The sequence below is a fragment of the Dermochelys coriacea genome, chromosome 2 (assembly GCF_009764565.3).
Source record: "Dermochelys coriacea isolate rDerCor1 chromosome 2, rDerCor1.pri.v4, whole genome shotgun sequence".
Lineage (NCBI taxonomy): Eukaryota > Metazoa > Chordata > Testudines > Dermochelyidae > Dermochelys > Dermochelys coriacea.
In genome coordinates, this window is record NC_050069.1 from 195,157,593 (window position 1) to 195,184,247 (window position 26,655).

General features: G+C 40.4%; 1 protein-coding gene across 6 annotated transcripts in view; it reads right to left on the reverse strand.

Annotated features, from left to right (window-relative positions):
* Positions 1-26,655, reverse strand: part of CNOT10 (CCR4-NOT transcription complex subunit 10) — a 60,327-nt gene that overhangs the window by 33,133 nt on the left and 539 nt on the right. For 3 of the 6 annotated variants that reach the window (XM_038388930.2, XM_038388931.2, XM_038388928.2), the window contains exons 2-11: positions 20,805-21,003; positions 15,846-15,940; positions 13,177-13,338; positions 12,640-12,790; positions 9,245-9,390; positions 8,172-8,258; positions 7,263-7,346; positions 6,206-6,323; positions 4,507-4,656; positions 3,020-3,222 (exon numbers count right to left, since the gene is read on the reverse strand). In XM_038388930.2, coding sequence (XP_038244858.1) covers positions 3,020-3,222; positions 4,507-4,656; positions 6,206-6,323; positions 7,263-7,346; positions 8,172-8,258; positions 9,245-9,390; positions 12,640-12,790; positions 13,177-13,338; positions 15,846-15,940; positions 20,805-21,003 — 1,395 coding nt within the window. The remainder of the gene's footprint in view (positions 1-3,019; positions 3,223-4,506; positions 4,657-6,205; positions 6,324-7,262; positions 7,347-8,171; positions 8,259-9,244; positions 9,391-12,639; positions 12,791-13,176; positions 13,339-15,845; positions 15,941-20,804; positions 21,004-26,655) is intronic. The other 3 variants (XM_043508986.1, XM_038388934.2, XM_043508987.1) reach the window with 1 other exon arrangement.

Sequence of the window (26,655 nt, forward strand, 5' to 3'; positions counted from 1 at the left end):
AGGAAACCTCAATTATAGCAGCAGTTACCAGCTCCATCTATAATAAAATAAAAGTACATTTCTAGCCCTCAACAATTGTGAAGAAAAACATGAAAACGTGATCCAACGCAATGACATCTGCCTGAGCTTGCAGAGAGCATAAAGCAGTAGCTTTAACAGATATGAACTGCCCCAGTATCTCAATGGGGTGTTAACTTCCAATCTTGGCAAACATCCCCCCACCAAACTTGACATCATCCTAACATGGGTCTGTGTAGCAGAAGGAGAATAATGCAGTGGGCTAAGCTCACCCACTAAAATAAATACTACAGGTGCTGAGGAAAGAACTGGGGGCCCTCCTACTGCCACCCTTGCTTCTCTTGGAGAAAGCTGGGGGAAGACCATCCAATGGGCTGCTGGTGCACTCCAGGGGAAGAGAAGAGGATCTGCTGCCCCTGCCTCTCTGAGAATGGAAGGCCCTGCTGCTACCATTTCAAATGGGATGCAAGACCATAACATAAGGGCAGAGCCATGTCCCATGATGTGGTGTGCATAGAATCAGGGCCAGATTAAGGCAGGCCATGGGCCTGAGAATTTCTTGTGACATCACTGTTATTAAATATTTCTTTCATGGTAATGTCCAAGTCCTGTATCAGGATTAGGGCTCCACTGGGCTAGGAGCTTTATGGACAGATGTAAATATGGTCCCAATTCCAAAAGTGTTACAATCCAACGACAAACATGAAACATGGGGGAGAGGCATCATACGTAAAATTTTCTATATTTGTAAGCCTCGCTATTAAGTACTGGCTGGTTTCTTGTAGGCAACATGAGAAAAGCAGGTCTCGAGAGGGAATTGAAGGAGAAGAGAGAGTAGAGCAGGGGTTCTCAAACTGGGGATCGTAAGGTTATTGCATGGGGGAGAGGGGTCCTGAGCAGTCAGACTCCACCCCCAAACCCCGCTTTGCCTCCAGCATTTATAATAAATGTTAAATATAAAAATAGTGTTTTTAATTTATAAAGGGGGGGGTCACATTCAGAGGCTTGCAGTGTAAAATGGGTCACAAGTACGAAAGTTTGAAAAAAAAAAAAATCACTGGAGTAGAGGAACCTTACTGAGCAATTCAAGGACAGCATGGGTGAAAACATGGAAGTGTTTGTATGAGCAAATACATGAGCAGAAGTGCATGCAATAAAAAGAGAACAAAAACTAGATAAACAGGGATGGGAAGAGTTTTGTAAGGCATTGAAAGTCAAAAAGAACAGGAAATTTCAACTTGATACTGTGAGAGAAGAGTTTCCAGTGGAGGGATTCAAAGAGAGGAGGATGGGATCAGAACGAAGAGCAGAGATGATGCATTTTTGTATAGACTGGATAGAGTGGCCCAGATTTCAGAGAAGCCAGAGAGAAAAAGGATGCAGTAATCGAGATAGGAAATTATGAAAGCCTGCAGTGAGTTTTGGATGTGTGAAAAGAAAGGAAAAAGGTCATATACCAGGATTCTACATACACCACTGTATGGCTTGTTGCTTATATCCAGTTTAGATTCCTATCACATGCAGTCCATGCCCCTACTTTGAGGGAATATTTATATTAGATAGGATAAACAAAAAACAAGACCTAAGGGATACAAACCAACCCTCATGAACCAGAACCAGGACAAATGCCAACTACTAAATGACACTGGTTAGAAAGATCCTTTATGGGACAAGTATTGCTCTTCAGAATTCTGCCCACCTTCTTTTAAAGCACCTAGTACTGGTTACTATCAGAGACAGGACATTGGACTAGATGGACTGACACAGTAAGACAATTTGTAGGATTTAGATACCAGCATATTCAGCAGTAAATAAATACAGGTCACAAGAAGCCAGCTAACACATTTGTGTGTGCAAATGTAACAATATACCTGCACTCAAATCGTACATCTTGGCATATGGATGTGGGACGTGTGCAGAGGGAATTTCCACTGGGACTGGGAGAAGAGAGAGTGGGAGAGAAGAGAAAGAAGTCCACCCCACTGCCACAGAGCAGCAGCAGTTATGCTGTAACTGCTAGCAACGGTCTGCATGGATATTTATGCTCCCACAAGAGAACTGGCCAGCAGTTCCACTTAACCTTACTACTTCCCATCCCCAAAACTCCTTGCACTGGGAGCCCCAACAGAGCAGAACTCCACAGGACAGAGGAGGATGTACAGCCTATGCAAGGCTTTTAAATCCTGCGATTCTCCTTTTCACAGTACAACTACCTCAGTGCTACTGGGTCAAGGAACAATATGGCCTGAAGAGGGAGTAAAATTTTGCTATCAGTGTGAAAGCACAATGGGAAGGTTAGGTCCCATTAAGTACCTAACAATAGTGGGGTGAGTGACGGGGCACGATAAGGCAAGTTTGAGTTTTCACCAGGGAGAAGTAGCATCTTGTATCTTATTAACGGGTGAAGCCACACTGCAGACTACCGCTGATTCATTCCTTATCTTTATTTTTAGTCCAAAAATAAAGTCAGTACAAAATCAAATCTAAACTATGCAGAGACTTGGGAGACAACTCTGCTTCAGAGCAAGTTAAAAATGTCTACCAAGTATTGTAATGAGTTAAATATGATCTAAATGCATTAGTGTCATATAAATTTGCCAGGAGAAAGCATGCTTCACTAGTCTCATACACAAAGCCTATAAACTTTAGTGAGGAATTATTCTAACATCCACTTACATATTTTCCTGTTATCCCTTACTAATATACTAAACTTGCTACCTTGACATTTTTTGACCTTATGACAAGTGAGTTAACCTCCAGACCTCAATTTCTACTTCTATAAAATGAAGATACTGCTTATCCACCTTTGTAAAGCAGGTAGATATCTTCATATTAAAAGAAGATATAATATCACAATAGTGTATATTTGCATAACTAAATATTGAAGAAGCAGGCCTGTAACATGTACAGTAGAACTCAAGGAATATTTCTTCTTTTCAAAAGGATACTGGTTTTTAGAAGTGTTGTGTGATCAGATGGCTTCTGAAGCAGACTTACTTACCCCCTTGTTGGCAGCAATGCAGCATTCTGCTAGTCTCAACCAGAGGCGTGGGTTTGAGTGGTAAACTTGGACAGCTTCTATCAAGCATTCAAAAGCAGCTAGGGGCCTCCCAATATGTAAAAGCTGAATTCCACAGTTGTATAGCAACTCATACCGTTTATTAGTCAACAGCGTACACATAGGTCTCCCTGAAAATTTCTTGCCTGCGAGAGGGAGGTTAGAAAATATTGGGTATCCAGTTTAAGAGGGCAGAAATGAAAGAACACTGCTGGAAAAACACTGCTGCATCATATAAACATTCACCAATTTCCCTTTGTAAATAAATTTCTCCCACCTTAGAGTTGACCTCAGAACAAGCAAATGCACCTTAGTCATTAGAGTATAGACTGTTTTAATCTTATTAACTAACTATGCTGATTACTCAATATATTAGATATGAGATATCATACAACTCCAAATGCCCTTAGCTTCTTCATTATTCTCAATTTGTATAAAATTTGTAATAAGTTAGTTCCACTTTTTAAAAGTACCTGTTTTGCTATTTTATCATCATAAACAGCCTCTCTCTTTTTATTAACATTATGGTCTATACCACCATAATACACACTTATAAGAATTAACAAGCAACACTGAACTAGTTGTCAAATTGGTAAAGTGTGGATTTAACATAAAATGCAAGATTTCTTGTCGAAAAAAAACAAAACAACAAACTCATACTAACAGACTGAGTTACAATTAAGAGATACAGCATCATGAATCATTTAAAATCAGGCTCTTTTTTTTTTAAAAACCTGATTATATCAAAGTCTGCGTCAGACAAATGTAATGAAATCAGATGCATCCGATGATGCATCCGATGAAGTGAGCTGTAGCTCACGAGAGCTTATGCTCTAATAAATTTGTTAGTCTCTAAGGTGCCACAAGTACTCCTTTTCTTTTTGCGAATACAGACTAACACGGCTGCTACTCTGAAAAGTGAAATCAGACTAATTGTAGGTGAAAATTCACACAAACCTGGACAGTTCACTAACAAAAAAGGTTGAGATAAGTTTGTATTTAAGACAAAACAATTAAAATGATTTTTAAGGCAGTAAACGAGAGAGACTTTCAAACCTTGATGACTTAATCCAAGTCAGCAAGATCATGAGTAATGGTTTTAATGATGTACAATAGGGCAGGAAAACTGTGTTTATTTCATACCCTCTTGACTGACAATCAAATAGTGTAAACAAATGTAGAAATAATTACCAAAGCTTCCAACATGCTGAAGCAAGCAAGAAAATGACACCTTTCATCATCTATTTCGGACAGCAGGCAGCTATATTTTGAAATCAAGTACACTCAAAACTCCCTTCCTTCTTACCCTGTCCCTTGTGGATCAATGAATGGCAATTACTAAAGTAGTACTAATATAAGCTCTCCAGTAACAATTTATCTGAACCAAAACACTTACTTCACCACCACACTTTGTCTGTTACAAGTCTTACCTGGGTCTGTGCTACCTGTTCCTAGTTGTGCACATGCATTATCATTTTCCTGCAGGGCCTTTTTAAAGTAGAAAATTCCTAAATTGTGCTTTCCCATAGCAAAATGAATGCAGCCAAGATTGTTCCAAAACATGCACCTTAAGCATTCACCTGAGAAAACAGCAAAATATAATCAAAAATCAAAACATTTTTATAGCTCAGGACATTATTGTATATTCTTAGCAAGATACTCCTATGAAGAGCTAAACTAAACATAGTATGATATGAGCGATTATGAAGACCAAGGGGACAATAAATCAATCACCTACTACTTCTGTGTACCATTTTACTTCCTTTGAACACATAACATTATTTAAATTGACAAGTGGTAAGGGGTTTGGTGAGCTTCTCATGCATCATGTTCTCGAACAGCAGGGTATAAAACCACTTTGGCAGATTTCAATTTACAGCACATTAATCTGAAAGTTCTCTTAGTACTTCATGTGTAAACACTTGCAGTTTTCTGACATATGGCTCCTGTAAGAAGGAAATTCTTACATGACATTATCTGCTCAATGTTTAATAAAATAAGCAAATACACTAATCCAACTATACAAGCAGAAGAGAAATGAGGGCTTCTCAGATTGAGACTGCACATATATGGTGTTCAGATAATATAACTTTTGATCTAATTTACTTATAAAGGCAGTTTCACAAGGTTACCACTAATAAAGAATAACTTAGTTTCTAAATTAAGCAACTTCATATTTATTTAATTGCATCTATTCAAGTAATCAGAGAACTGTGATATTTCCAGGGCAGATTCCATGACTATTATTCATGTAGCTGCCATTTCTCCAGCAATACCTGCTAGAAGAAGAAACATCCTTGTGGTGGCAAGAGCTTTCACAGAGCATATTAAGAAGCATCGCACAAAAACACGGAGAATGAAACTTTATGGAAGAAAGCGCATTTAATAGCTATGTTATTTAAATTATAAAACACAGAAATGTCTTTTCTTGCATTAAACCCATTTTTATCATTTGTATGAACTGGGTTTCCCAAGGTTTTAAGTTACCAATGTTGGCTAAAAGACCATTTTTATGCCTTCCATCTCACTAGAAAGAAGATGTAAATATTTACAAGTAGTTTAAGCGCCACAAGATTTGAGCCAACCCCAAACACTCAATGCAAACTTTGAATTCACCCTCCAGCTAGCACCGCAACTCGTATAATGCCTGCCCTGGGCGCAGCATAGAACCTCACACTCGCCTTCCATTATGCTTCTAGTTTCTACTGGTCCAAACAGATATTCCAAAAAATTAAAAAATTTAAAAAAAAAAAAAATCACTCACTTCTTCATGTGACAGTACTCCTAAATATCTGCTAGGCTGGATTAGAGTTTTGTTTTAAACAGACACAAAAACATTTAGGGACTGGGAGGGAAAGGATGTGGAAAATGAGCTAAGGAAGATAAAGAAACATGGTATTTAAGGCCCCAGTGTTGCAAGCAATTACACACATGCTTAACTTGAACGCTTGTGAGTAGTCTTACTGAACTCAATGAAAATTAAAACGTTAGAAAACCCCAGTTCATACAAAGAACTGAGTTTTATAAACTAAAAAGTGTCTTAAAACTGAACTCAATGAGACTACTTGTATGTAAAGAGAAGCATGTGTGTAAGTGGTTGCACAATCAGAGTTTTACACTTTATTTTACCTGTTTTCATGAATCCTGGATGTTCAGCAATGTTTGAGCTGTTTAACAGTTTTACGGCTTTCCGATAATTCCCCCTCAAATATTCAAAATTGCTCTTAAGAAAGAGAGAGGGAGCAGACTGTGAAGAAAACAAAAATTATTACTTATCAATTGCTTTAGGAGATCTACTGTTAGTGTTAAACTGCAATAGTCACACAGTTTGACAACTGTTGCTATTTTAAAACAGAAGTGTTTATTTTAATGCAGCAAAACTTGTTCCTCAGCTATATAGTTAACGTATTTCTCTTCCTAGAGCTCTCAGCTATCAATGACAATTCACCTTAACTTCTAACTAAATGTTTTTGAAACTGCTTTTAAAAAATAAAAATAAAAAAATTGAAAAAATACCACATGTACATACAAACTGTTCTGTAACATTCTTATTTTCTTCACATGGAGAGAATGCACTAGAATGCATCTTCTTCCAGCTCTGCAAAAGTGAACTATATTGGACATACTGCCTCTAGCAAAATGAAAGGATCTGAAAAGCTTCAACTGAAGCAACAGATTTTAGTACCAAATTCTTATTATTATTGATCAACTTTGGAGTAGTTTAATCCTATCAATGAACAGGAAAACTTATTCTAGTCAGTGAATAAAGTTCATTGCATCAACTGGAGATTAGACTTCCATAACTTTTCTAGAGAAATTTACATTCTGTTGCGAGTTGCTTACTTTTTGATTAAGATTATAATACATGCTTTAGAGTTTATATAGTGCTTCGTTTTTTAAAAACTTTTATATCTTAAATTAACAAAAACCCCAAGCGTGATTGTCTGAGCACATAAATAGCCAATCCAAATAATAATTCCATAACAACAACGAGTTGCAATTATACAAAAGTAAATTATAAACAAGACCAATGCCAAAGCTCTTTTTATTTCAGACACTTCCCCTGGGTCTCAAACTTTATTTCTGTTCTAAAGTTAACGAGTTTAGTTTTAGGACAGAGAATTGACCTAGATTGCAAACAGACTATGCTTTAACAAAAAAACAAAACACAAAAAAAAACCCTTACATTTCCAGCTGTATTCATAACAGACTTAATCTCCCTTTTGCATGCTTTTAGAGACTTCATCTGGATATAGGCTCTCACTTTATACTGTTAAAATTAAAAAAAAAATTGTTAGTATAATTTTAAAAATTAACATTTTAAAATACTTTAGTAAATTATGCAGTTTGATGTTAATCTGTAAGATGCAACATGCCCAAGTTTACTACACAATATTGTACTTGTATACATTAAGAAAAGCTATTTAAAAACAGTCTAAAAAATAAAAAAAACTCTTCAGAATATAAAGAGAAAATTCAATTACAGGCTTCTAACAAAATAACTCCTACAGAATCCAGTAAAATGGATTGTAAAAGAGATTCAGTATGATGGTTGAGTAACGAGTTTCAAACACATCAGCCCTTAGTTAAAAAAATCTCAGCGATACAATTTTTTGTTACTATTGTGATAAGTAACTTCTATAACTGAAAGATCAGAGAAAAATATTTATTTTTCAATTTTCTTTTTATTCATTTAATGGTACTCTGGGGCAGCTCCTCGGCTGGTGTAAACTGTCATAATTCCACTATTACGGTATAAGTGGTCATAGCTCTATTGGATTTCAATGGAGATACAACAACTAACACCATTTGAAGTTCTGCCCCTTTGTACTTTAGTCAGCTTCCCTCACTTGTGTAGATTTTACAGAAACAGGGGAGAAATTAAAATACAGACACGGGGGGGGGGGGGGAGTTGTTTTACAAATAGTCAAGGGAATTCAGGAGCAGGTGTACTATCCGAAACTACTTTTAAACTAATTTTAAAGACTAACTAGATTCACAGTATGCAATACCTCTTTTTAATAAAGATAAATGAGAACATCAATTTTAAAATTACATATAAATATCTAATTCTAAACACCAAAAAGTTTCCTACCTGATGTATCTTAGATTTTGCAGCTTCTATTAAAGCTCCACTTTCAGCTCTATGATTAGATGACTCCTTATTTGTGTTATTACCTGTCTGAACACAAATTAAAAGGAGAAAATATTATTTCATCTTTAATCCAGTGTACAGGTTTATTTTTCTTGGGTTTAATATCAGAGGGGAAAATCAATGTCCAATAAAGGAAAAAAACAGTCATATCTAAATCTACATCCAAGAACAAACACACCAGATTATAGAGAATGAAGGTCCATGTTCACACAAAAATGTCTGCTAATATCATCACATCCTATTCTGGCACTTAGGTGGTTTTTAAGAATTCACTAACACATAAGGAAGCCAAGGTCATTTTATCTATACATCGTTAGGTTCTGCAAACGATGTTTTCATGTCAAGTCACCTTCTATTCTCCTTCAGACTCTTCAGTAAAGTTACTTAAGATAGACAACATTAGATTCCTTTAACAGAACAAAGAAGTGTTCTATATTCAATTAGATCCCTGTCTAGCCTCAATCCACCTCTTACTCCAAAAAGGGTACTTCTTAGTAGCAGAATTTCAGTGCCAACTAAAGCAGGTTTCTCTCCAACTAGCAACACATGAACATGTCTCATATACTCAAGGACGCCTCTGATATCTCAACAAGCAGAGGTGATTCCTCTCTGACCTACTAGTTGCTTTGGACTGCAGTTCCTTTGACCCTGAGCCAGGGAAGTAACAGCTTCTTGGTTACGACTTAGAGCCGTCAGCCAGGGAGACAAAGTGGGAATATTTGACCTTAAAGACTATACCTGTCCCACTAATGCAAAATCTGACAATAGGAAACACCTCAATCTTTTGGGATGCAGGAGAATTATACACACACACACACACACACACACACACGCAATTAAACAGAGTTACAAAGTGACCAGTGGCAGTCTAAGATTAAAACCATTCTAACATAGTTTTTAAAATTTAAACTATTTGAAAAAGCTATTGGTTATTTTTGGATTAGCCCAAAGCATATTGCCATGAATATACCCAATAGTTTTTTTTAAAATAAGGTCCTCTGAAACATACTCACTTCATTATTTTTTCCATTTTTGTTATTATTGCCCTGTGAAATCATTTTTTCCAAAACAGAAAGCAGATGCAAGGCTCTCTCAGCCTGGTAAGTTAGCAGATACAAGTCTACAAGCAGGAAGCACACAGCCTGGGCAAACTTCTCTTCTACATCAGACAAAGAAAGGAGAAAGAAATATTATATTTTTAATATGTAGCCCCCACTAATCATAACTGGGAAAACACCCATAGCCATAAAGCACTATCATAAAAAAAGTGTTCCAAAATTAATTTGAATGCACTATATATGCTGATCCGGATGAACAAATCTACAAACACTGAAAATGTTGACCTGTCAACATTAAAGTACCATATATACTCATTCATTAGCCCATTCGTTTGTAAGCAGACCCCCCCCTCCCCCCCGCCCCACCAAGATGGATAGGTAAAAATAGTAAAAACTGTGTGACCCTTTCATAAGCCAACCCTGTATTTCAGGGGTTGGCAAACTTTGGCTCCCAGCCCATCAGGGTAAGCCGCTGGTAGGTCGGTACGTTTTGTTTACCTGGAGCGTTCACAGGCACAGAGCCCCTCAGCTCCCAGTGGCCGCAGTCTGCTACTCCCATTGGCTGGAAACGGCGAACCGCGGCCACAGGGAACTGAAGGGCTCCGTGCCTGTGAACGCTCCAGGTAAACAAAAAGACAATGTATTAGATATTCAAATCAATGATTTCATAGAGTTTAAAATCATCAAATTTTGGTGGTGTAGACCCATTTATAAGCTGACCCCAGCTCTTTGATGCATCCCTTTTTTTACCAAAAATATTTGGCTTATGAACGAGCCTATACGGTATATAAAATTGAGACAATTAAACATTTCCTCTTAAAAAAAATTAAATTTTGAAAGTTGGTCTAACTGATATGCACTGGAGAACAAATCCCCTAAAGGGATCAACATGGGCAGACCTATATGGCTACATGGAATCCCATCGAAGTCAGTAGAACGCCTCACAAGGCTAAGTGTCTCTGCATAGATGCCTTTGAGACTGAATCATAGAATCATAGAATATCAGGGTTGGAAGGGACCCCAGAAGGTCATCTAGTCCAACCCCCTGCTCAAAGCAGGACCAAGTCCCAGTTAAATCATCCCAGCCAGGGCTTTGTCAAGCCTGACCTTAAAAACCTCTAAGGAAGGAGATTCTACCACCTCCCTAGGTAACGCATTCCAGTGTTTCACCACCCTCTTAGTGAAAAAGTTTTTCCTAATACCCAATCTAAACCTCCCCCATTGCAACTTGAGACCATTACTCCTCGTTCTGTCATCTGCTACCATTGAGAACAGTCTAGAGCCATCCTCTTTGAAACCCCCTTTCAGGTAGTTGAAAGCAGCTATCAAATCCCCCCTCATTCTTCTCTTCTGCAGACTAAACAATCCCAGCTCCCTCAGCCTCTCCTCATAAGTCATGATTAGGGGTCTAGAGCACATTTTTGTTGCCCTTCGTTGTACTCTTTCCAATTTATCCACATCCTTCCTGTAGTGTGGGGCCCAAAACTGGACACAGTACTCCAGATGAGGCCTCACCAGTGTCGAATAGAGGGGAACGATCACGTCCCTCGATCTGCTCGCTATGCCCCTACTTATACATCCCAAAATGCCATTGGCCTTCTTGGCAACAAGGGCACACTGCTGACTCATATCCAGCTTCTCGTCCACTGTCACCCCTAGGTCCTTTTCCGCAGAACTGCTGCCGAGCCATTCGGTCCCTAGTCTGTAGCGGTGCATTGGATTCTTCCATCCTAAGTGCAGGACCCTGCACTTATCCTTATTGAACCTCATTAGATTTCTTTTGGCCCAATCCTCCAATTTGTCTAGGTCCTTCTGTATCCTATCCCTCCCCTCCAGCATTAGGGTTCATACATGAACCCTAAGTTCATGTATGATATCATACACCAGTATGATAGTTGGCATATCAAAAATTGTCAATGTGTTGTTCCTTTGGTTCTTCTCACTTAAATGGATTTACTGACAATCCTCCCTCACACATACCCCCCCCACTTAAAACTTCTGTAGCTCAGCAAGGTTTATAAATCCTATCAGGCAAGCACAGCACCATTCCACTACACAGAGAGCCACTGTTTACAGTTGGGGGGGGGGGGGGGACGACTTAATTTTCAAAGGTGAGTGCATACAATTGCATACAAGTTATCGCCACAGTTGTCAAACTTTCATGCAATAAATAAGCACCCCGACTTTCACAATAAGCCAAAAATCAAGGTGATCCCATTTCAAAACAAGCCAATTCCTAAGAACCCCACCACTCTATGTGACTAGATCCCGCCGGTATGCAGTCTGGGACTGTGGAGAGCCTGCTGTGCACCCGTGACTCCCCACCCCCCTTTCCCCTGCTTTCTGGGAGCTGATCAAAAAAAGAAGCAACAAGCTACAAGCCATAAACTAGCCAACAAGCAACTCACAAACTAATTAAGCAAAAAACAAGCCCAATTTCTGCGTTTTTTCGTGGGTTTGGCATGTCTGGTTATTACAGTTCCTTAAAGCTTGTGTGGCCCTATAGATTTGCACGTGCGCATACACACGGGCATACAATGCAATTCATGTGTGTGTGTGTGTGTGTGTGTGTGTGTGTGTGTGTGTGTGTGTAAGTAAAATTGTCCATTTGTTCATGCACATATAAGATTCTGCATGTACAATCATGGTATTTGCACATGCATCTTCAGAAAGAAGTCAATCCCTTAACATCCATCCATTTCTTATTGAACATAAAAATAATATATGTTCTACTGCAGTGTTTCCCAAACTTGGGACGCCGCTTGTTCAGGGAAAGCCCCTGGCGTGCCGGGCTGGTTTGTTTACCTGCCGCATTCGCAGTTTCGGATGATTACGGCTCCCACTGGCTGCGGTTCGCAGCTGCAGGCCAATTCGGGCTGCAGGAAGTGGCACAGGCCGAGGCACATACCAGCCACTGCTTCCCACAACCCCCATTGGCCTGGAGCAGCGAACCGCAGCCAATGGGAGCCGTGATCGGCCGAACCTGCGGACACAGCAGGGAAACAAACCAGCCCGGCCCGCCAGGAGCTTTCCTTGAACAAGTGGCATCCCAAGTTTGGGAAACACTATTCTACTGCTTTCTTAAGACATAGCCCCCATGTTTGAATCATGCTTCTCTTGATATACACATACAGCACCTTCTTTATTTCTAAATCTCAGCTTCTCTCTCTCTCAATTACAAATGCAGATCATTCATATTTATAGAATGCACACACACACACACACACACACCCTTAATCAGCAGAATCAATCACAAGAAGCTTTCGGTCAAGAAACAGTTTAACAGTCTGCAGCCATTAAACCAGAGGAGAACAAAAATAAGAAATAACTTTGCCTTCCTATCCACATACCAAAAGGTTCTATAAACTGGTAAAGCTTCTCTCCAACCGATATTGCTTCAGTGTATTGACGCAGATGATACAGAATAACCGCTTGATTGTAGTAAAGCATGCTGTTTTCAACATCATCTAAGCCATCCATTTCTTCAACAGCTGAATGAACCTACCCAAAAAAAAAAAAAAAAAAAAAGTAATTCGTTTTATTCAGATTTCCTATATTCACTGTGTGGGGAAAAAGTCCAATATTTGGAAACAATAGTTAAAAGCTATAGACTGATCCACATATGAAGATAAAGAAAATTTCACCTTCTACTCAGACTAATAAACTCTAATATGGTGTTAATGGGAAGTATTGATATAAACAAAGCATTTACGAACATAATTAAATTAAAAGCAGAAAATAAAAACTACTTTAATAACCAAGACACTATTCTATCTAAAAACTTTAGAAATTATTTCTTGTTCCCTCAACCGGTAAAGGGCCCCAACCGTGATGCAAGAGGAAGACGCTACTTGAATTCAAAAAGCACCTCACTATTTTTGCATTACCTGATTCTTCAGTTGATTAAGTGTTTGTTTCAAGTTGTCTGTTGTAGTCTGCTTATTTTTACAGAACTCTGCAACAGCTGTATTCAAAGTTATTTTGTAGTCATCTTTGTTTATTTCTTGCAAGCTGCTAAGATGTTGCAGACAAGCATCATAATTCCCAGCCTGTAAGTGGGAGCACACACAACAATATGCATTAGGGAAAAATAACGTTTAGTCAACATGTTAGTAACTCAATATAAAAGTACTCTCTTCCAGTTTATAGAATAAAGTTGTATTTCCACTCTTCACACCCATAAAGACAATTGTTTCCTGCCAAGCTGAAACACAAAACATAACTAAAGGTGTGCTGTAATGGTAAACTGATGAAAATTAATATGGGAAACAAGTCTAAAATTGAGCACAATATTCAAAGAAATTGAAAGAAATCTGTGAAAAGAGCTGAAATGGAAGAATCCTAAAATTATTTGAAAGGGAAGTTTCTAATGTATTCGTCCTTGTTTATATTAGCCCTCAGGAATCTTGAAACTAAAACTTGTTTTCCTTACTGAATTTTCACAATCCCTTCTCCAGAAATGAGCACACTTTTTTTGTTATTGTAGAGTTACTTATAAATATCAGGTTGCAACTCTGATGGGGGGGGGGGGGACAACAACACACTGAGGCATCTGAGTGGGGAACATATTAAAGTGTTAGCCTATACAAACAAATGTATAAAAAAAATAAATGCAGGTGAAGTTTGAGGTCAACCAACTTTAATAATCCATCTTTAAATAAACTACTTCACAATTTGAGGGCCTGTGCAACAGGGTTGGTGTATTCCAGCAACTGGTCATCTAGGCCTCAGTTTCTCCTCTGACTTGCACATACCCATTTGTTTCAAGTAAGTCTCCACTTGGAGTCTGGTTTATTATGACACAGCAAAACTATCTTTGGCCTTCCACCTGCAAGCAACTCCTTTCTTAGACAGCAGGGTTTCACAATAGTCAATTGCACTCTCCCCTGGGCAGCACAGATTTCAGCAGCGCCACCTAGAGGTGGTGCTGCTGAGGTGTTGGGGAACCCAATCCCTCCTCCTGCTCCAGCATCAAGTGCTATCCAGGAGCGGTAATCTTCTCTGGCCTCAAGTTTCTCTCCTCTCTTCATCCAGAGACTACTTCCTATCTAACTTGTCAGGCTTGCAGATTCCTTCCCTATTCTGCCACCATTTGATGCACTCAGAGTCCAGCACTGTTCACTTGGGTCTCCCTCAGCTCTTCTTAGCAAGATATTATACAAGATCTTACTCTTTTCCCTTCTGCTGATCCTACTACACTGAGCACCCCGGGCTCCTCTCTCAGCATCCTCCTGTCAGGGAGCTCTGCCAGAAAGGGAAATGACAAAAACATTTGACAAGGTTACCTAGGGGCAACTTAACACTAAGCAATACTGACAACTGGAAGTGTACATGTGGTTCTGTCTTCTTTTGTCAGCTCCTTAGAACCCGATATGTTAAGAGTCTTCTAGGTACAGAGACATTATATCATGAGTGGATAAGCAAAGTGGGCTGGGTCCATATTAGAACCAACAACAAAAGGTAGGTCATTCAAAACCAGTTTGAATAATTTGAAATTAGCCCCCCAAAAAAAAAAAAAAAAAAAAAAAATCCTTTCCTACTATCCAAAGAGGGAAAAAAAGTTAAGGATATCCAAGACAGGACAATAGGATGTGGAATCACTTGAGAAATGAGAGGGTGATCATCAAAATGCCACTAGAGCCTATATTAGGACAATTTTGTTTACTTTATATAACAATATTGTATAAGCAATATTGACATATGATCTATAAAATGGAAAAGGAGGATGGACATCTAAAATGAGCAACACAACCAATTCAAATGATTTGGATAAACTAGATATATCATAAGAAAACTGGTTTATGCAATTCAAGGAAGAAAAAAGTAAGTACAAAGAAAAACAAAGAAACGGAAACGTACCTCCAACAGCCATAAGCTACAGAATACAAAACAGGAATGAAATATGAAGTAAGAGGTAAATAAAATTAAAAAGCTTGAAGCCTGTGTCTTCATGTTACTAAATATACAAACAAAAGCTTCCAGGAAGTATAGGAAGAGGTATTGAACACAAATTACTGTGTGTAAGTCCTTTATGTGGACATTTAAATGTTGTGTAGTGTTCAAAAGTATACTACAAAAGTATATTCAGCAGGACAGCCAAAATGATAAAGGAACTTCGCTTTTTTTAAACTATTTTGAAGTCCACAGATTGATAGCTAAAATTAGTGAAACTTTTCTTCAGTGAGTGCACACAGAGTTGACAGAACTGTCACAAAATAGCTGTCTGCTTATTTTACCCAATTCTCACCAATCACAGCATTGACAGTGACTGAACTCTGGGAACCAAGAAAAAGATTTGGTTATGTTTCTGTTTGCCCTAAATTCAAGAGCCCTAAACATAGAGTCTTCTCACATTATATCAGATATCTTAGATTAATCAAAGTGGACATGTCACTATATTATAATGAAGTCTGCTACTAATTTAGATTGAATTTATGTTGATACATTTACTATTACTCTTAAAAAAAAAAAAAAGGGAACAAATTGGTTTCCAGGTGATAGTTTAAATAATCAAATAAGTTCAAAGGAAAGTTTTAAAGTTTAAGCCTTTTCTTACATTAAAAGCTTGTAATGCACTACTTGACAGCTCCTTTTCCTGATCAGTAATCCCAGAGGAAGTAACTGTTCCTTCATGTTTCTCACTTCCCTGATCTGAAAAATAAACAGAAGAGTACAGAAAACGTTATATTAGCAACTAAGGTTAATAAATATAACTCCATTCCTTCCATTACACATTCTATTCCTTTCCCTCAGGATCTTCTTATTCATACTTAAAGCACCTTAAGCAATGATAGCAACACTGTAAAAAGCTAAATTCAACTCTGAACTGATATTCTACAACTTGGGAATGAAAAATTTCACCCCGAAAGCTAGAATTCCTCTGCTGAAGACTGGAACAACCACCATCTTCCCTTGCTAAGTTACTTATAATATATAGACATCACATCACCATTGATTCATTTTCACAGTGTATCTTAAACTGAGTAACTTAGAGCTGTAAACTTGTACATAAAAAGGATGATTTTAGATTTCACTCTTAAAAGTATGGGGTTTTTATAGTCACAGAAAATAGCTGGCAAAAACCATTACTAGGATATTACTGAAATAATTTTATCTAGCAACATTACATTAAAAAGATGCACACTGCATAGAAGCCACATACATAGTCCTGAAACCCACAAAATGATATGAACCACTATGTTTTTTCACCCTTGAAGATAAGCGTTGCCTATTTCTCATGTTTTGCTGTTTCCAGTTTTACTCTAATTTATTTTTTGTCATCATTTTATTGTGCATGGGGAGCTCTATAAATTTGTTTTCTTCTTCTCACTAGATACTAAAATATCCATCTATATGATCCTTAGTTATCTAACTTTATGCTTTTATCTGTAAATTACACAGTACCGTCTATCACAGTGGTCACCAACCCATCCATTGTGAGGGACTGGTCGATCCTGGAGCCTCTGCCCGTCAATCATGATCTCCAGGCCTCTAAAAGTCTGGTGGCGCAACGGGGGTCTGGCAGGCTGCCTGTCTGCCCCAGCCCCGCGCTGCTTCCAGAAGCGGCTGGCTGCTGGCACATCTCTGTAGCCCCTGGGGGGAGCGGGACCTGCACACTGCCCCTGCCCCCAGCACAGTCCCTGCAGCTCCCATTGGCCGGTTCCGGCCAATGGGAGCTGCGGGGGCCGCAATTGCAGGAACAGGCAGCACGCAGAGACCTGCTGCCCCCCTCCCACCCACGGGGCGCAAAGATGTGCCAGCAGCCAGCCACTTCTGGGAGTGGCATGGGGCCAGGGCGGGCAGGCAGCCGGCCTGAGCCTCGCTGCACTGCCAACCAGGAGCCACCTGTGGTAAGTGCCTCCCAACCATAGCCTGCACCTCGCACCCCCTCCTCCGCCCTAACTGCCTTCCCCAGCCCAGAACCCCCTCCTGCACCAAACTCCCTCCCAGAGCCCACACCCCTCACTCCTGCACCCCAACCCCCTGCCCCAGACTCAGCCAGTGCACACCCCATAGTTGAGAATGTTACACTGATTTGTGACAATCCCTGAAAGATTTTGGATCTATAAACCACAAATGACACTAATAAAAAATAAAACTCATGAAATGTCCAGTGGATTCTATGAGATTAGGTGCAGTATGACTAGATGACCCCTGCACCCAAACCCCCTCCCAAAGCTTGCACCCCAAGCTTGCTCACTCCTGCACCCCAACCCCCAGCCCCAAGCTCAGCCCAAAGCCCCCTCCCACACTGCAAAACCCTCAGCACCAGCCCAGAGCCTGCACCCCCTCCCATACCCCAATCCCCTGCCCCAGCCCGGTGAAAGTGAATGAGGGTGGGGGAGAGCGAGCAATGGGGAGAAGGGGGAGTAGAGTGAGCAGGGCAGGGCCTCAGGGAAGTGGCAGGGTAGATCCCGGATTGATCTTAAATTCAAAAAGTGATCTTGTGCGTGAGAAGGTTGGAGACCACTGGTCTATCATGTCATCATTGCCATATCTTAAGCATCTGCCATTGCCCATTCCCATATTATGAGAAAAATAAATACGCAATAGTAGCTATGGACATCTACACTTCAGAAGCCTAGTTAATGAAAATTTTACATTAGAAAATGAAGTGACACTTGGTAGGCTACTTATTGGTTAAGCTTGAAGACAAAAAGATAGCAACACATCTCCTTTCGTACCAGTAAATAAGTTATAATGTGCACTGACTCAGGCCCAAAAGTGTGCCTTCAAATTTTTAATATTCCACATTTACATTAACAATTAACAAAAAAAATACAGTAATCTAGTATCAAGATTTTCAAAGCATAAGAACCCCAGCTCCTGAAAGGTACTGAGTGACCTTAATTCACATTGACTTCAACTGGAGTTGGGATCACTCAGCACTTTGCAGGTGGTGCTCAGCAGTTACTGGAACACATGAGGATTGCTACAGAACTCTACAGTGTTCTACCTAGGAGTCAGGAGGGTCCCAGAGCCCAGCCTCCAACCTGAGCCCAAAGTCTACACTGCAATTAAACAGCCCCACAGCCCAGGCCCTGTGAGCCAGAGTCAGCTGGCATGGGCCAGACATGGATTTTTAATTGCAGCATAGATGTACCCTTAATGACTCTGATTCCCCCTTTAGATCTTGTGGTTGGGCACTGGGGGCAGGGAACTAGCCAATGCTGTGGCCCTCCACAACACTAGAGAATAAAAGAACCAAGCCAGAGTATTTGTGTTACAAATTACTATCTGCTATACATGTGCAGTATAACCATTAACTCGTTTGGAACACATTAAGAGATGAATATTTGCACAGTTGCAAATAGTTATCTTTCATCATAAAAAGAAAAGGAGTACTTGTGGCACCTTAGAGACTAACAAATTTATTAGAGCATAAGCTTTCGTGAGCTACAGCTCACTTCATCGGATGTAAATGCATCCGATGAAGTGAGCTGCAGCTCACGAAAGCTTATGCTCTAATAAATTTGTTAGTCGCTAAGGTGCCACAAGTACTCCTTTTCTTTTTGCGAATACAGACTAACACGGCTGCTACTCTGAAACCTTTCATCATAAACCGTTCAAAATAGGAAACTATTTGCCCTGCTCCCAAACTCAATGCAAAATTTGAAACCAATATATTTAGTTAAATGAGTAGAGTACATACAAAATAAATTGTCAGATACAAAGTTCCTTTCACACCCCCCACTGCTTAACTCTGAAATAGATTTAGCCAAATATTCAAAAATAAAAAGTTAACCATTGAGCTGAGACCAACTGTTAGAAGTGATAGGCCAGAAAATTCCTCAGTTAAGTGAAACTGAAGGGGGGAGAGGGGGAGCGCGCAAGAGAGAATTAAACTCATATCTCCTTAAAGTTGAAACAAGTAAATCCAAAAATTGTGATGTAGTGTACTGATGGTCCGACATGAATGAATGGAAATCTTCACAATCCATTGTTAACTTCGAGCACTCAACAGCTGGCCATCTAGTGAACTGCCATACACCATCTATCCATTCCCTCACTGGTCATCTGACTCTCCACCATTCCTTCTATAATTTTCTCAAGGTTATTTCTATCTCTATCTCTTATGTGACCAAAGTACATAAATCCGCATTTTGTTAATTTCTAACACGAGGGTCCACTTCTCTGCAATAATATTTCTAACACAGGAATTTGTCCTTTTTTCAATCCAGAAGATACACAAGAGCCTTCATCAGCACCCAATGACTCAAAGCTATAAATCGCTATGGAAAAAATTAGGATTTTCACGAGTCGCAACTTTGCGTATTTCGAAATGCCATGTTTTTTTCCATACTTCCTTAAGAGAGTCCAAAGCTGAGAGAACTATGCATAGTCTTCTTCTGATTTCTTTGGAACAGCCACCTTGGTTGAAAAACCATTACACAGGTGACAGATTGGTTGAGTAGAATTCCAACATATAAACCACCCAAATCTGGAGCTTTTTATTGTTAGTTCTCATTTTAGACCCAGAACTAAGTGTCTAACAAATCCTTTAGCTGGTCCTACAATTCATTTAATAAACTGGGGGGAGGGGGAGGCTTTAAAGAACATCTGTACTGTTTCTTACCCACTCTCACAAAATGGAAGCTGCAGACAAATCTTGTCATACCATGTCAATTAAAACACGCTTACAGAAATTAAATCTCTGAGTAATTCTCTATGAAGTGGCTGTCATTACAAATTGATACATTTAACTACCTTCCATTGGAAAGAAGGCCAACTTGATAGGCACAAAGGCACCGCAGAGATGTGCTCTTTTATGGAACATTCTGGTAAGTATGAATGTAACATATCATCTCTCTTTTTCCAATATATCATTCCATTCATAACTGGGTAGCTTTCGCAGTCTGTGTGCTATACCACCAACACTGATAAGCGACAGGAATTTTCTGATACACATGTTGACAAAAAAAAAAAAAAAAAAAAAGGCTTTTGTTTTTTACTTGCTAGCTAGACAGCTATTTAAGTTTTCTCTCAAAAGGCTTTCAATATGATCCAAAATTTACTTGCTGGTACAGAACTGAAGCAGCAGACAACTCTTTAAGCTTCATTTTTTGCAATGTATCTTCCGCAGAAGTATTCTGGGAACTGGATTCATTTCTCCTAGTTTTATTGTTTCAGCTCTTTTCTGGAGGAAGTAATATTTTTCTTTTTCAAAGTAGTAACAAAAGCACTACTAAAGACTTAGCTCTTAGACATTTGCCATGTACAGAATACAAGAGGTTCTTAAATACAGCTGTTAGCATTTGTAAACACGAAGTTTCCTCTGGAATGACGTTAGATGTTGAATTCCCTGAAGACTCGCCTAGACAAAACAAGCTGAGGACTTTGTAGCCCTTGTGTCAGCTTCTCCCTTCCTTTCCATTGCTGACAATACAAACTCCAGCCATATTCTTTAATGGGACTGATGGTACAACTACCCATTCATGTTGGTTTTTATTAAATTTCTCAGTCGCTTCCAAGTCCAAACTATTTGTAATCTCCAATGCTGACGATAGTTTCTTACCAGAATGAGTTTGTATCCACTGCCACCTCTCTTCTTTGCTCTGCCAAAAGAAGTCACCATTTCCCACAGAAATAGTAGACCTCTTATCCCAAACTTGGACCACTCTACTGACATGGTCCAGCAGCTGTGGCTCATCCTTTGAAGCCAATGGAACCCAACTCTCCAAAACCGTCATACTCCGAGAGTTAACAGACTCCATCTCCAAAAAAAAAAAAAAAACAAAGTTATTTCTGTGTATGAAGCAAGTAGAAGAGGTCCTAATCCAGAATCTTTACAGGATTACTAGATCTCATCATAATTGGTCCCATGCTGCATGATACCCTTAATCCTGTAGCAAGGTACAGAAAGCAACCATTCCCTGCAAAGGTTCACCTGATTTGCTGAAAGGGTCAGTTAATGGTAAACTGAGAAGCGTTAAATTGAAAATACAGAACCTCAGAATGTTGAAGACTCAAATCTGATTGGTGGATCCATCACGTAAGAGTTTACTGCAATGTACATTGTCTGCAGTAATTGAAGCTTCCTTAATGTCTTAGAACAAGGGATCGATTGCACCATCATGGAAAAAAACAGCTTATAGCGGGGTGGCCAACCTGTGGCTCTGGAGCCACATGCGGCTCTTCAGGGCTGGAGCTACAGGCGCCAACTTTCCAACATGCCGGGGGGGTGCCTACTGCTCAACCCCGGGCTCTGCCACAGGCCCTGCCCCTACTCCACCCCTTCCTGCCCCCTCCCCTGAGCCTGCCGTGCCCTCGCTCCTCCCAGTCTCCCGCAGAGCCTCCTGCATGCCACAGCTGATCGGGAGATGCAGGGAGAGAGGGGGAGATGCTGATCGCCTTCCTCTGTAGCATGGGGCATGGGTCACTTGAGGGAGGCTTCTCTGCTCCTTGAAGTCTTTAAACCACGATTTGAGGACTTCAATAGCTCAGACATAGGTGAGGTTTTTCGTAGGAGTGGGTGGGTGAGATTCTGTGGCCTGCGCTGTGCAGGAGGTCGGACTAGATGATCAGAATAGTCCCTTCTGACCTTAGTATCTATGAATCTATGATCGGCGGGGCTGCCAGTGGGTGGATGGCAAAATGTGTCAGAGGAGTGTTATTTGTAAAGCACACTAACATGTTGCAATCTAACTGCCCCATGTAGATCCAACTAGAGTGTTCTAGCAGGTATATAGTTAGTGTTAACGTAGTCCTGTTTGAAGCAGGATCCACACAGGGCAGTTACAGCACAATATTTTAGAATGTTTTTACAAATCACACCACTCTTGTGGGCTTTGACAGCGCATGCAGACAAGCCCTAAACAAGAAGTTTAGTGAAGCCTGAGCAAGATTCCTACTGGGAAGAGCTTTATATTTGAACCAATTGATGTAAAACATGGAATTTTATTTATTTGTGGGTTTGTTTGGTTTTTTTTTTTTTTTTTTTTTTTTTTTTTAATATTGTACATATTCTCTGTAACACTTTCTTAAAATGTTCTTGAACTCTGGCTCTTCCTTATCCCCTTTGCCCTTCTTACCTTTCTCTATCAAGCATGTTCTAAATCAGGTTAGAAGTTCAGGACTCCCTGACATACCCTGCCACCATCCACTCCTTTGTAAACATGGGTTTGTTGCCTCAGCTTTTCTCAACTGTCTAGGTATCACACAAAGAGAAAGGCTATCTAATGTAGGATTGACCCAAGACATTTAAGGTACTTGCCACACATGATGGAAGAAACACTAATATACACTACTACTACTACGACATCCAGAGATCTAAATACACTGAAGACATGAATTTGAGTAATAAACAGTACGCATACTCTCCCTCATACAAGGAAACTGATTTTTATGTTGTTTTATTTTTTCACCACCGATTTTTATGTTGTTTCCCTTATTTTTTTATGTCAGGGATTCCCAACACGGTGCCTGTGCGTGCAATGGCGCCCAGTGGGGCAGTTGTGTACACCCGCAGGACACCGCGCCGCCGAAATGCCGCCACCCGAGAACCACCTGCCAAAACGCCGAGAAGCGTTGCCTTTTCTCGGTGGCATTTCGGCAGCAAGGTTTTTTCCACTGCTGCTTCTCAACGGCATTTCGGCAGCGGGGTGTTTGGTGCCCGCCACAGTCTGTTGGGAATAGGAATGCACTATTCCCACAGACAGGTTGGGGACCACTGTTCTATGTTATCTGAATTAAGTCTCAGCCAGTAAATTCTGCAAGCCCCAACTGTGGCCAGACACTGGATTTATAACAACTGCATAGTTCAAATCCAATGCAATGGAGACAGAGCTGAGTATCATCTGCATATTGACTCTACCAAAGCACACCATGCCTCAGATGCACATTGAACACAATAGTTGATACAACAGACCCTTGTGGAAGCCCACTAGTGTGTCATTTAGGTAAATGGAACAATTGTGTATTACTACTCTCTAGCACCTCTCAAAGAAAATATAAGGAAGACTCTTTGTTTATTCCACACTGTCCAAACCCATCTCTGCTATGACAGATGCCAACATATTTTCTTTAATTTTTTAAATTGTCTTAAAAAAAAAAAATCACACTGCCTAAGCATAACATATAACACTGAAGATTCTTCCAGTACCTAAGTAGAAAAGCAAGAACGTCGGACTTGCAGCTTTCAATTAAAGTTCAAACTAATCTATTCAGTGCAGTGTTCTTTAAAAAAAAAAAAAAAATCACATAAGTACTACTCACCCTGCATAACTTCTCAGTGGTATTTTTAAAAAATGAATACCTTAATTAAAATTGGTATATGAATTGTGTGTGTGGGCATCTTGATAAAAAAACAAAAACAAAAGAAAAACACACACACACACACCTTAGGACTTTAGCAGAATGGAAATTTAATGTCAAAGACCATATGCCAGTTCCTACACTATTTTAATTCTAAGGGTATGTCTTCACTACTGGCCGGAACGGCGGGCAGCAATCGATACAGCGGGGATCGATTTATTGCATCTAGTCTAGATGCGATAAATTGACCCCCAAGCGCTCTCCCGTCAATTCTTGTACTCCAGCACTGTGAGAGGCGCAGGCAGAGTCAACAGGGGAGCGGCAGCAGTCGACTCACCACAGTGGAGACACAACGGTAAGTCGATCTAAGTACGTCGACTTCAGCTATGTTATTCATGTAGCTGAAGTTGCTTAACTTAGATTGATCCCCTCCTAGTGCAGACCAGGGCTAAGTGAAGTTATTGTTCATAATTAGAGCTGGTTGGAAAACAGGTTTATCTTCCTGTGGAAAATATCAAAAACATTTTTCATGTTTGTTTAAGTATTCTGTGGAAATTTTTGACTTTTTAATGAAATATCAAAAACCTGAAAGATTCAGTTCAAATTGATATTGCAATGTCTCATAGTTTGGAGCTGAAGTTTGTGTACCTTATGTTCCCATTTTCATCTATGGGCTGGGCTCTCTAGCTGGACTAGATTTCCTGTGATGCACCACTTTCTCCGCTCTGGGTGAGGGGAGAGGGTATTTTATAAGAGACAAGAGTCTCTAGCCATGGTGCATCACAGGAGACATAGTCCAGACAGTGAAGCCAGTCTCTAGAAGAGAATGGGAACATAAGGCACTGAACTATAACTCCCATGAGGCACTACGGTGCTATTTTGAAAAAAAACTTTTCTGTTTTTGATCATTCAGTTTCTCAAAATAATAAACATTTTCAAAATAAAGCAAATAATTTTCACTAAAAATTTAATTTAGTCAAAACACCAAATTTCTTTTGAAAAACTGTATCAATAAAATGTTTGCAACAGCCCTATTCATAACTCGCCCAATAGTGGATAAATATTGCACAGTACACTATAGTATGTATACTACAATAATATGTATGAAAACTAACTGTTCGATCAACTTGATAGAGCAGCATTTTCCTTTCTAGGAAACTCAATTAAGGCAAAAATAAGTCCCTCACTTTAAAAGATTTTCTTGCTAAGTCTTAAGTTCTCCTGTTATTTAAAAGCGTGTACATCCTTATAAAGATTTACAAAACAACTAGGTGTATATGCACAAGACAATTTGGTACACATCTTCTATCACTCACCCAAAACACAAGATTTTGGTTTTGTTTTATGTTAAAATGCACACATGAATTCCTCTCTGGACCGGTGCAGTGAGAGAGGCAACTTGCCTTCCCATCCTCAGAGGCTTCTGATGGCCAATTCAACATTGAATGCAGGACGAGGCAGTGCTCAGGACTGTTTTAACTTGTGCTCTTGTTGCTCAGGTTCTAATAGACCATTGCAGCACAGAGTAGCACACCTTGGCCATTTCCCCCTCCACACTGCCCGAGCCCCATTCTACTGGGCCAAAGGGATCACAAAGCTAGTCGGACTTTGTGAACCATGGGCATTATTTAGGGGGCCTGCCCAGTGCAACAGCAACTGTCAATCAGGCCTTAATTTTTTTGTGGGGAGGAGCAGAGGCAGGAGGTTGGGCATGTGGCAGTTGTTTTACTAGTATATTAGTAGTATTTCATTTTACTAGTATTACTTCATGCAACATCTTTTTTTTAAGTCGGGGATGAGGATGGTCCTTGGTCTCCCATCTAAACCAGGTGACCAGGACTGAGCCTGCTTAATTTCAGAGGACACGTCCACAATCAGAAGCCATACTAAACTTTCACAAAGCAATACATTTTTAGCGTCTTCCAACTCCACACTCCCTAATTTAGGGAATTAAAATTAGATATTCAATGTTTTTCAGGATTTGTTCTTTTAGTAAAGATTTATTGAAATGCTTTGTAAAACTCTGAGTTAATGGTTCTCTGCATTCCATGCAACCAGCCTGGGGAATTCACTTCTGTAGGAGACCACTGCGTCAAAATCCGAAGAAAGATTTTTAAACAGAGCTAGTATATTAAGGCAGTGGTTCTCAATCAGGGGTACACATATCCTTGGGGGGGTACACAGAGGTCTTCCAGGGGGTACATCAACTCATCTCGATATTTGCCTAGGTTTACTACAGGTTACATAAAAAGCACTAGCAAAGTCAGTGCAAACTAAAGTTTCATACAATGACTTGTCTATACTGTTCTGTATACGACACTGAAATGCAAGTACGTTTATATTCTACCAAATGTATTTCATAATGATATGGTAAACGAGAAAGTCAGCAATTTTTCAGTAATAGTCTGCTGTGACGCTTGTCTTTTAATGTCAGATTTTGAAAGCAAGTAGTTTTTAAGCGTGCACTTGGGGTACACAAGCCAAACCAGACTCCTGAAAGGGGTACAGTAGCCTGGAAAGGTTGAGAGCCACTGCCATAGCGTACGAGCAGCAACGCCAGTAGTCAGGCAAATGGAGATGGCGGGGTCATCAAAGCCCATTCTTCCAAGCCGGGGGCATACGTGCCCGTGCCCGTGCCCGGCGCAAGGCTCAGAGCGAGCAGCTGGCAGGAGAACCTGTCCGCAGGGCGGGATGCAGTGTGCTTCTTGCAGCATCTCATCCCGGCTGCTGCCAGAGGCAGGACATCCCCTAGGCGGGCCCCACCCAATCGCCCCAATCCCAGTGCCAGCCACCCATCGCTCAGGGGCAGCGGGGCCTCCTCAAGACTGGAGCACCAGGTGACCCCTGAGGGAGCCAGGCAACTGCGGAGCCCCCCCAGCGGCCAGACCCCAGGCGCCCCCCGCCCCAGCGTAGGAGCCAAGAGGTAGCGTGACCCCAACGGCCGCCCCACCCCCGAGGGAGGCTCCGGGCCTCCCTCGCGGAAGCCGGGGCAGGGACCGAGGGGGCATCGCCCAGCCGCTCACAAGGGCGCAGCAGGAGGCGCCGACGCCGGGAACGCGCGTCACGCACCCAAGCCCCGCCCCGCGACCGAGGGGGCAGCCCCCCCAGCAAGG